Source organism: Microtus ochrogaster, chromosome 24 (assembly GCF_000317375.1).
Source record: "Microtus ochrogaster isolate Prairie Vole_2 chromosome 24, MicOch1.0, whole genome shotgun sequence".
Lineage (NCBI taxonomy): Eukaryota > Metazoa > Chordata > Mammalia > Rodentia > Cricetidae > Microtus > Microtus ochrogaster.
The window spans coordinates 10,315,011-10,327,163 of NC_022024.1; the positions used below are offsets into that span (position 1 = coordinate 10,315,011).

General features: G+C 35.5%; 1 protein-coding gene across 11 annotated transcripts in view; it reads left to right on the forward strand.

Annotated features, from left to right (window-relative positions):
* Cnot2 (CCR4-NOT transcription complex subunit 2) overlaps positions 1–12,153 on the forward strand; it is a 92,751-nt gene that overhangs the window by 74,845 nt on the left and 5,753 nt on the right. For all 11 annotated transcript variants that reach the window (XM_013350367.2, XM_005358039.3, XM_013350373.2 and 8 more), the window contains 9 exons: positions 755–834; positions 3,188–3,313; positions 4,954–5,078; positions 5,989–6,109; positions 6,200–6,356; positions 9,215–9,276; positions 9,360–9,409; positions 10,432–10,532; positions 11,837–11,981. In XM_013350367.2, coding sequence (XP_013205821.1) covers positions 755–834; positions 3,188–3,313; positions 4,954–5,078; positions 5,989–6,109; positions 6,200–6,356; positions 9,215–9,276; positions 9,360–9,409; positions 10,432–10,532; positions 11,837–11,981 — 967 coding nt within the window. The remainder of the gene's footprint in view (positions 1–754; positions 835–3,187; positions 3,314–4,953; positions 5,079–5,988; positions 6,110–6,199; positions 6,357–9,214; positions 9,277–9,359; positions 9,410–10,431; positions 10,533–11,836; positions 11,982–12,153) is intronic.

A 12,153-nucleotide genomic window follows, 5' to 3' on the forward strand; every position in this document is an offset into this window, starting at 1 on the left:
TTCCTTCCTTCCTTCCTTCCTTCCTTCCTTCCTTCCTTCCTTCCTTCCTTTTTTTGTTTGTTTCTTTGTTTTGTCCTGCTTATGTTTATACAAAAAGAAAGAGGGGGTTATTTGTAATTATTTCCAGAAATTGTGTTGTACATTAAAATTGGGAGTGCTATAGAAAATTTTTTTCTGTTAGGTACATGAAAACTAAGCTATATAGAGACGAAATGATGTGTTTTAGAACACTGAATTCAGTTTTTGAAAAACTGGTCAGTTTAATTCAGGTCAAATGAAAGGGTCAGTAAGACATGAACTCGTGGAAATGAGTAGCTGGGAAATACAGAGGTTGTGAAGAGAAGACTTAACACTGAAAAGCAAGCTTTACCAATCAGAGAAGAGAAAGCAAGTGTTCATGCGGGTGAGGGAGGGATCCTAAATCTACCTGCATTTTGAGAAAGGTGAATTTCTCCAGCAAGATAGTGCACTAAGGCCATAAAATGGTACCCTTAATTTTCGTTTTTCAACATTCATAAGTAAGTTTCTTTTTTGTTTTTAAAATTAATTTATTTAAACTGTTTGGTTCTTTCTTGTTCATTGAAGAGTTTCAGAAAAATTTTTAAATAAAAACGAAGATTATGCTCTCAAATTAGCATTGGTTTTGAAACATTGTTATTTTATATGAGGAGACCAAAAGTATATACTTTTGTTTTTCTTCATTTCTAAGTTAGTGTTCTTACTGTATATCTAAAATTATTTTCTATGTACCCAGTATGTCTGGATTTGGAATGAACAGGAATCAGGCATTTGGAATGAATAACTCCTTATCAAGTAACATTTTTAATGGAACAGGTAAGCTTATTCTGGAGCTAGTACCCTACTAAAAGTACAGTAGAGTTCTGAAATACAAGCAGTTTAACATACTGTTCTCTAAACATTAACAGGATTTGACTGTTTTAAATAGTAGAATTGAATTTAGTGAAAAACTGCCAGGGATAGATAGGAATCAGCTAAACGGTAGCGAGCAATGTCAGTGTTTCCCCCGACCTGGTCTTGTAATGTAGGATTTTGTGTCATAACATTATTTTTTTTAATATGTAAAGAGTCAATACTAATTTAGTCTGTATTTGTGCCTCAGAATCTTGGTTTGTTTGGTTTTTTCTTCTTCAGAATTCTTCTTATTCTTGGCCCTGTCCCTGAGTTGGGTGGCAGGACATTCTGATCATAGAGGCTCAGGTTGAAAGGAGTCTGCTGTAGAGGCCATTTTACAATAGCTTTAATACACACTTTCACATTGAACCCTTATATTTTGATCCAGTATTATTTAAGATGGAGCTACCTGCAAACTAATTTGATTTTTGGCAAAAACTAAAGTCTGTTGGTTCCTTTTCCCAACTTCTCAGACAGAAGAAGGTAGCTCTGGAGTGGTGGTGCTGGTTTCTTTGCCCCTGTCCCCTGTGAGTGAGAAAGTAAAGGGTTGTTGCCATGACTGGAGGGGCAGATAACAGGTTATTGGGTGGAACATAGGTGAAAGACTAGCCTGTGAGGTAGAACATGCATTGACATGAGAAGAGACTTGACAGGAAGCCTGCATTTGTGGGAGCTCTAAGCTTTTGACTTCTGAGTGTTGAGGTGGTTTGTTGAACAGCTGAGGTGGATCAACCAAGGTTAAAACCATTGAAAGGAACAGAAGATCATAAGCATTTAAATTTTAGAGTTTTCTGGGGTGATTTTAGGGTATCCTAACTTTGTTGTATACCTCAATAAAGTGTATTAAAGTATACACTTTCATACCTAATGTGAAATCAGTATGAAAGGTTACTTCTTACATTTCAACGGAATGATGTTTTATTTTGCTGCTATAAAGTTTCAGAAATTTTAAATTCTTAGGTTTTGTACTGGAAAAATTGCTTTCAACACTTTCTAAGTTTATATTTGGGAAACTATAAATTGCTGGTTAAATTATATTCTCACCTAATACATGACAATTTTTAATTGGACATTGGAAGACTTAAGAATGTGTATTACAAGTTAATTTTTTACTTGGAGAAAAAGTATAATTAATCATATTTTGAGAGATATTACTTTATAAATTAAAATAGTAAAGATTTTCATTTCTTTTGCTTTATCCATATTGTACTTTTAATGGAAAATTCACAATTTTTTTAATAATTTGTGTGAGGTAGTTTAACTTTACCTTTCCCTTTGTAGTTTTAAATTTATCACCTTGGTGTGTTAATAAAAGTCTTTTTTAAAAAATCAGTAAACCTAAGAAAAAAGATAGTTGATTCTTATAATTGTAATATTTTGAGAAAGATCAAAATTAATTGGAAAATGGCCCCAAAACTATACATGCTTATAAAACAAGGAGAAACCTAGATTAAAGAAAAATTATAGTACAGGATAAATTGTAGATAGAAAATTAAGTGATTTAAAATTCGAATGCAAGGTTAAGAACACTGAAAGTTGAGAGAAAAACGGTTAAAATAGGAAAGTTCAGTTAAATGTTTTTTTCTAATGGTAGCAATCTAATGCAAAAGGAATAAATTCTTTATCCAGTATATTTATTGAGCGCCTACTGTGTATCAACAGGTAATATAAATTAGGTTTTCTTCATACCTATATTCCCCACCTGCTCCTGAGACAGGAATAGTCCATCCTTGCCTGTAGCTAACATTTGCATACATGTGTACACATTTTTATGTCAAACTAATAGTGTACAAGACAGAAGTAGACAGGGGCTCTCTGTCTACTGTTTGCCTCAGAGTCTGTCTGGACATTTGTCCGGAAAGGTAATGTCATCATCATACCTTACTGTTGAATCTCCAAGTAACCCAGATATAGCCCCATCCATCCAGTTTTAATGAAAAAAGCAGTTATATCTAAAAAGTTTAATTTTTGTTCCCTAATAAGCTGTAAGTTTTTATTGCCCCTTATATTGGGAGATATAATGTATAACCCTACTCTTTATCTCTTAAATCTCTAGAATTGGGTATGCTAAGGTGCTGGCTGCATACTGCTTTCCTCAGTTATTAGAAAATCCAGTGACACAAGTCAGTCCACAGTATCTTACCTGTGTATCTATCACACCACTCTGCATTATTAAGGAAGAAGACACCTGTTGTTTTCAATTATATTTTGGTTTTTATAATCTCATTTTAAATGTTTGTAGAATCATTAATGACTATTCTTTCTTACCATTTAGATGGCAGTGAAAATGTGACAGGATTGGACCTTTCAGATTTCCCAGCATTAGCAGACCGAAATAGAAGGGAAGGAAGTGGTAACCCCACCCCATTAATAAACCCCTTGGCCGGAAGAGCACCTTACGGTAATCAAGATTTTTAGCGATGGCCAATTGAAGGTTATAGTCATGTGTATACACACATTCGTGTCTCAGTGTTGGTCATATGTGTTTATGTTGTCAAATCAGGCTAGTGTTATTTTGTCAGAATTCATATTTGAAAACTTTTCCCCCATATATCCACAATAACATGATTCATTGCTAAAAGTTTGTACTGTAACCTAAATGTTTGACTTCATTGGTACTCAGAAGTTATTTTTTCTGTTCTCCATGTTTTAATTTGCTATATATAAGTGATTGTTTTTGTGGTTGGGCTTTTGTTAGTTGACCCCACAGTTTTCAAGAGACTATATTCCTGGTGATTAACAGTGACTGTGCATTGAGGTGTTTCTCTGAGTCACACTGTTGACACTGGGACTGGATAATTTCAGAAAACAGGTGGTGTGAGGGCATAGACTATAGCCTAGCACATGCCACAACATCCATTGTGACACACCCTCCTAGACATTATTAGCAAATGTCCTCTTGAAAAGATTGTAATCCCTCTCCAGAACCGGTGCTTAAGATTTTTAGTTTTATAGATTCTTGACCATCATTAATATCCCTAATTATTCTTTTTTACAGTCTCTAGTAAGATAAGAATTTGGCTAGTAGCGCTGAAAAACATGTTAGGGGAGTATCATCTGCATTAACAGTCTAGACATTTCTATGACATTGTTTCTAGGGCGTGAGACCTGATAAAGAACAATAGTAAGACAGTAATTAGATGAGTTAATTTGTCAGTTATTTTAAAAATAGACATATTTTCTCCATTATCAGTCAAGGATTTCAATTTCTGAACTTCCTGAATATGAATAAAAATAATGTGTAGAGGGAAAGCTTTATATTTTAAAGCTTCCAATTCTGTTTTCCCAAAATAACGAAATGTGACCTGCCCTGGGAGTTGAGTACCTGGCTACGGAGTCTCAGTTCAGATGCTAATGTTCTTAACCTTTCCTCATAGGTCCTTTTTCCATCCCTTTAAACATTCCCGTTGCTCTCCTTGGACCACCTCTAGTTTCTCCATTTCCTTCTTGAATTGTGGAGCCCCAAACTGGATTTTGTTCTCCAATAAGGGCCTGACTAATGACAAGCATAGTGGGAAGATTATTTCCCAGTTCTTGCATGTTTTACATCTGTAACATGGAGTCCAAGAAAATGAGAAATAAAGTGGAATTGTTTTATAATTGGTTGCAATATGCTCACTCTGTAAGTCACTTTTAAGTAGACTACTGACACTTTTTAAAATTTTTATTGTGTTCAGTTTTATTTTGACAGCTAACGTGTTTATGACATCTAGTCAGATATTTAAAGCTAGCCTGTAAGCCAACATTTTGGCTAATATTACCTACCAATATCAGATCCTATCTTAAGCACATACAGAATATTAGATTAGAATTGCAGGATAACCACTTATTTTCCTTATATTGCTTTATATGTTGAGTTTTTTCAGCAGTAAATCAAAATTTCATTTTTTATTATTATCCTGAATACTAATTTTTGGATTATCGTTTTACATGCTTTAAGAAAAAACTTGGTACATTATGAACAAAGTTAACTTTTTATGTAATTTGTATGACAATATTATGGATCCAATTATAATTTTCTGGATTATTTTCATTACATAGTTGGAATGGTAACAAAACCTGCAAATGAGCAATCCCAGGACTTCTCAATACACAATGAAGACTTTCCAGCATTACCTGGTTCCAGCTATAAAGATCCAACGTCAAGTAATGACGACAGCAAATCTGTAAGTACCGGAGATTCATGTATGTGATTGTAGTGTTCTCCTTGTAGACTGGTCTTCCATTAACAGTTACTTACTAGATACTGCTTCGGAACTATTGATTTTGAACACTGTAATAATCTAACTTCTGAAAAATGTGAAAAGCTTTGTAACTAGAAGATAGCCTATTTTTTTCCTATTTCATATAGGTTTGCAAATTTCTGTTGAACTTGTCAGTTAATTTAGACTTTTATTGTAGTCCCTGTCAGCTGGATCCCATGAAGTTTGATAATATAGACTTCTAAGGAGCTGTGTTTTTCTTGAGTAAGTTTTCTCCTTGAAGAATCTTTATACACATTTTTATACCTGTGTTGATTCAGCCGACTCAGCTTCTTCCTGATTTAACAAGGGTGTTGATTTCTTCTACCATTCACTGCAAGTAGCTTTTTTTTTTGTATGTGTGATGGGGTATTGCTAAGCGACATTGTACAGAGGATTGTTGGGTAAGAATGGACATCTGTGACTTAAGAAGTGCTCACATTCCTAGTTTTCCTCAGAGGTTGTCTGCTAATGGCTCAAGTGCTGTAGTCTGTGTGATTCTTCTCTTGTATATAAGTGTTGACTCTAACTAAAGTGTGTGTCCCCAAAGTATAAAAACCCCGAGAAAGAAAGGTTTCCCCATCCCTTGTGATCTATGATCTGAGATTAAAAAAAGATAAAAAAACCCATTTTCTCTAGCTTTCTTGTCTTTTATAGTCATGTGTAGACACAGTATTTATTTGGTTACCATGAGGCAGTTAGGGAAACAATATTTGAGTAGAAAACAGGTAATTACTACCTTTTTGAATATAATAGTGAATAGCTAGCATGATGTTGATAAATTTAAACTTGCATAATTAGCATGTTTTAATGTCACACTTTTTTTCAATACTAGAATTTGAATACGTCGGGGAAGACAACTTCAAGTACAGATGGACCCAAATTCCCTGGAGATAAAAGTTCAACAACACAAAACAATAATCAGCAGAAAAAGGGGATCCAGGTGTTACCTGATGGTGGGACTCTATAAATATGTCAGATATTTTAAAGTACATTTTCACTATTTTCCCTAATAGAAAATAAAAATAACTGTTTTTCTTAACCAGGTCGAGTTACTAACATTCCTCAAGGGATGGTGACGGACCAATTTGGAATGATTGGCCTGTTAACATTTATCAGGGCAGCAGAGACAGACCCAGGAATGGTACATCTTGCTTTAGGAAGTGACTTAACAACATTAGGCCTCAATCTGAACTCTCCTGAGTAAGTGGGTTTTTTTCTTCCATATTTGTAAATAAACTTGTAGCATTTAGTAGGTCGCCATAAAGTTACCTCTTTCTTTTTTAAGACAAAAATAATCGAGGCAGCATTGTAGGCATATCTTTTGCTGCCCTGGACAGCCTCAAACTTGTAGTTAATTTTATCACATTCTATTATCTGCTACTACTTGCTATTGCCTGCTTAACTCTTGGGGTCGTTCCTTCTTATTAGCCCATAGTCACTGAGAAATACTGTTCTATAAGAATCTATCTACAAGGAATTTGGGCCCACCCCCAAGCCAAATCCTTATCTGTTGCATCGATCTTGTCATTATTAGGGAACTATAGCCTCTTCATAAGGTTAACTTTTGCCCTGCTTTCTAACCATCACCATTTCCCTTTCCTCTCGTGCTGTGACTTCTTTAGTCATTTGATTCTATTGGGATTTTTCATCCATTTATTCTTCTACCTTCCTTGATGTTCTTACCTCTTCCACTTCCTTCTCACCATTAGATTTTATGGTCAGTTGTAATATCTGACTTATGTGACTCTTGATTGTTTTGACCTTCTCTCAGTTGTTTTCCTCTTCCCATTATCCTTGTTCTGTCTGCTTGTTTCATTCTTGATCCATCTACTGGATGGACTATGGAAGAGCGACAGTTTCATCGTCTACTCTTGCTTTACACTCGTGCTCTGGAACTTCAAAGTGAGTTCTTAACTTTGCAGGCATACTCATACCTGATATGCATAGTCCATTTAGAACTTTTTCTTTGCTTTTGACTGTTTGTTTGTTCGTTCTGTTTTTTGCTGCTGTTACATCCCATGTGACTGTTTTGTGTTTTTGCAAGCTATTAATATCTTTTCTTCAGTCCATAACTCTCAAATAATGTCCTGGCTAAATTTCTACTTTACAGAGAAAATAGAAGCAAATGGAAGAGGGCATCCACCTGGTCCTACCCCAGTCTTAATCTGACACACCTGTGCCAGAGTATTTGGTCCCTGCTTCTTAAAACTTTTTGAAAACTCATGAGTGTGAATCTTAACATTTTCTGCTCTGTCTGGTGCTAGTATCTCAAGCTAGGTTATAGAAATATAGGGTAAGCACTCTACCCCAAAACGGTCTTGCTGGTATAACTTAAGGTGGTTCTTTAAGCACTCCTGCTTCTGACTGAAGGCACTTGTATTTCCATCTAACTTACAAAACTTCTGTTTTGCCATTTCTAGTCACATGGGGAAACTCTTATTTTTCCATTAGTGTCAAAACACTTTTATCTTGATTCAACCTCCTGAGTTACTGTCACAGTTTTAATTTATTTTTTGAAGCAAAACATCTCAAATGAATCATCTTAACTTTTCTAATTTTTCTTCTCGCATTCTATTAGACCCATTTTAGTTAGGATTCTGCTTCCACCACTCCACTAAACTATGTTCCACAAGTAAATCAAGTGTACCATGAAATGCTCTTTCTCTTAATCTTGAAGATGTTCTTCTCACCTGGTCACCTTAGCTCATCCCCCTCAATTTCCCACGCTGGTGACACCGCCTATCCTTGACCTTTGAATTAGTCCTCGTTGTTTATTCCTGATGATCTTGTCTAATCTTGTGCTTTGAAGGGCCACGTAAATTGAACATTCCAGACTTCTCTCCTGAACTTGAGACTTTAGGTACCATTACCAATTAAATACCTCTTAACTGATCTGGTTCCAGCCCACACTGTCAATGCTTTTCAGTCTCGGTTATACTTGGAGAAACCTAGCATTATCTTAGTTCTCTCCTTCCTTCTCCCTTAGATGCAGTCCTCAGATAAATACGGAATCAAATCACATTTTCACTACATTTTCACTATATTGCTGCCCTTCTGGCTTGTTGCCTGGAAGTTTGTCAGTGGATCACAAGGCAGGGAGTCTTGGTTTTCCTTCCCCCCTTTCTATACAGCTGTATGTTGCACTCAAGGTAATCCTTCTGAATAGGCTATTCCTATGCTCAACACCACCTGCAGGTTTGTTGTTCTATTTAAGAACTCCCTGTAGAGCAGCCCTCCCCTGTTCACCTTGTTCTTTCTTTCTTCCTACTTTACCTCGGCAGCTCTTTCCTTTGCTCATCATTGTGGTTTCACTAGTCTTCTTATTCTGCCTCTCATGTCCAGATGTGTCTTAGTTTTTCTCATATTTCCCTTGACTGGCACAATGTTTACCAGATAATTACCTGAGATTATCTTTATCATATTCTTTTTTATTTGTTTAAATCTAAATTTGTCAAATCTTATTTAAATTGACCACCTCACTTAATTATACAGCCATTTCCCTACTTTCAAGCCCTCCCTGAATAAATTATTTATTATGTTAATTCTTGCCCGCATCCAATCCACCATATACTTAAATCGAAAGTAAGTTTTATGGTGTCAGCAGTCTTTGTTCACTCACTGTATTCAGAGGACCTAGGAAAGTTCCAGGTGTCTGTAATAGGCATGCACATAAACAAATACCTGGTGAGTATGAAATCTTGCTCCTAATGCTTACACATTTGAATAAGGTATACATGGAAAGTAATTATATTGGAGAATGATGTATACATGAATTAAAAGCATTGTTAATTATAGCTAATTGAAAGTAGAACATTTATGTACCTAAGTATATTGTAATTTTCTGTGCTATGTACCCTGTTGGTAGAGTGCTGAAGGAAGCAGCCCTTTTTCATTTTTCTGCTATAAAGTTGCAGGAAACTCCAGAAAGGGAACCAGGAACGATGCTCAGTTTTTATTTGAAGTCTTTTTTAAAACTTATTTTACCAAAATTAAGTTATAAATATATTTTACTACTTTATTCTTTAAAGTGGCTTTTTTTTTTTTTACCTCTTGTTCAGAAATCTCTACCCCAAATTTGCATCACCCTGGGCATCTTCGCCTTGTCGGCCTCAGGACATAGGTAGGAGGATCTATTTATGTTTAGAATCTTTTAAAAAACGTTTTCTAAGAATCGGTTAATAAGAATGTTTTTTCATTATACAGACTTCCATGTTCCATCTGAATATTTAACGAACATTCACATTAGGGATAAGGTGAGTGTAGCATACTGTTCTTAGTGTGGATTTATCTCCTTTCCTGATACCATTTTCAGGCCAGACAGCATGATAGTCTAGTAGCAATCTTTGGGATATGCTTTTGTATGCTCATTCAGTTATGTATAACAATTCTGGTTTTTGTTAACAATACTAATGTTTTGGGGTTTGCTTTTAAAACCAAACAGTGTTAGGACTGATATTTTCTGCAATTATTAATTGTAACCATAGTAACCATAGTTGATGACAATAAATTGACTTAGGAAGTTTGGTCCTTATTCTCCTGACTCTCTCGTTTTATGATTAAGGAAGCTTTTACTTCTTTACAAACTTATCCAGATAAACCACAAACCCTTTTGAAGTTAGCCTCTTCACGTCTGTGCCCCACCGAACTGTAGCCCTGAGGCTACAGTTGCCTAAGCGTTCCAGAATCTTAGTGCAGTCAGTGTGAGAAGTGCTGGAGAATGTCCTACATACACAACTGCCACCGGAACATAATAGGGGAGACTGCATTGGGATGATGCACAGAAGCCAAGCGACTAGGTGGATACTTTGTTAATGTGAGGTTTTGAGCTGTGGCACTTATGTAGTTTATATTTTTGTAGGCTGTTTTCTACCTTGTAGGTAAATGCCAAAAGGTTATCCTTTAGCCATCCCTTACACAAAATAGAGCGCTGTCTTCATGGTTTTTGTACTTACCATCTGTGATTGCTGGAAATCTCAGAATGGTTTGTGAATCACTACATATAGATTCAGCATTTACAGGTTTGTGTAGCTGGCACTCCATGGGATACTTACATATACACTCATTCTTTTGAGTTAGGATTAGGGTTCACTAAGTAACTTTATTCCTTTAGATGAAGAAATGCTGGAAAACTGACTCCCTGGCAGCATAATTTTGAAATGACAGTTGTCTGCGCTAAGTAAAGATTTCTGTTTATCCTTCCAATTTCTATTTTAGTAGCAACAATTAAATTTTACATTTGGTTTACAGTTTATAACAATCTTTTTGTCTTTTATAGTTGGCTGCAATCAAGCTTGGCCGATACGGAGAAGACCTCCTCTTCTATCTCTATTACATGAATGGAGGAGATGTGTTACAACTCTTAGCTGCAGTAGAGCTGTATGTTCAGAATATCTTACCACTTTCTCTCCTAGCATAGCTCGGATGTTCTGAAGGTGTTTAAAATGATGATGGTTGCAACTTTTTGTTTTCTCTGAAAATTCTCCTCCCAGCCCAGTTGAAGTTGGCAGGGATGTTGTTCAGTGGTGAAGTGCTTGCCTAGCACCTCCAGGCTTTAGTCATTCCCTGGACCATCAGGGGAACAACAAAAGTATAAAGGAGAAATTGGGGATTATTTTTATATTTAGTAAAATGAATTTTGTTTACATTGAAAGCATATTGCAGCTGTATAATCACTGTAACCTAAAAAGAATTTCAGACTTAATTCCAACTATATGAAGTGACACGCCTAGTGAATTGAAGTTTTTGAATGAGTTTGGTTGTGATTCTTGAAGAACCACAGATGTTTATGATGAATAGACACAGAATTATTTAATATGTGTCATTTCATTATTAAATAGACAAGCCCCTTCATGCCTGTGCCTCTATGTTGATACTGAATTGTCAGGTTTAAAATTTCTCAGTTGAGAGAATTCACTTTTTGCTTTTTTCACTATTTCCCTCTCATTTTTGTGAAATGAGGATTAATACCTATTCCTTTTAATCTAGTCATAAATAAATGTATCAAATCACTCATATATCTGTATTCGGCTTTGTGTCATGTCATTTGTGTTTGTGAGCTACTAAACTGTTTGTAGAAAAGCATGTATTTACGTGGAAGTCCATCATCAGGGGACATCTGTTCCTTTGGATGTTGCTATCCAGTTTCTAAGTGCTGTAGATCATCACTTGGGTTCTGATGATATCCTCTTAGAGATTTTGACAGTTTATGATTTAAAGTTAAAAATTAAACTTTATGAAATGGCTATTCTGTTGTCATCATGACTGTAAAGTTGTGTGATTTACATAATCTATTCAAATTGGCTTCTTACTTAATAACTTAAGGTAGTTCACCAGGCTGTTATTTTAGTGTGCCTCAATTTCTGTCATTTATTCAGTATATTTTATCTTTCTTTGGTCTGCCCAAATTTTATTATATCACTCATAACTTTTAAATTATTTTGTCTACATAAAGTTTATTCAACTTAATTAAATTATTTGTACTAAAAAATGTGCTTTTGGAACAAAAGAAGTTATCTTACTGTATTTGAATATCTATACTTAATAGTAGAGCCAGGTAAAGACGCTTCCATATGTATATACTTTAGATATAACTTTTCTGAGAAAGGATTACCACATGTATAAGTAAGTGTTTAACATGGTCATAGGAAAAATTAATTATCTTTCTCTTTTAAAAATTGAAGTTTTAACCGTGATTGGAGATACCACAAAGAAGAACGAGTGTGGATTACCAGAGCACCAGGCATGGAGCCCACAATGAAAACCAATACATATGAGAGGGGAACATATTACTTCTTTGACTGTCTGAACTGGAGGAAAGTAGCTAAGGTATATTTTTTTTCCATGTGCAAAATGTATGACTATTTGTAGTCATTAAAAACTTGCTTTGCGCCGGGCGGTGGTGGCGCACGCCTTTAATCCCAGCACTCGGGAGGCAGAGGCAGGCAGATCTCTGTGAGTTCGAGACCAGCCTGGTGTACAGAGCTAGTTCCAGGACAGG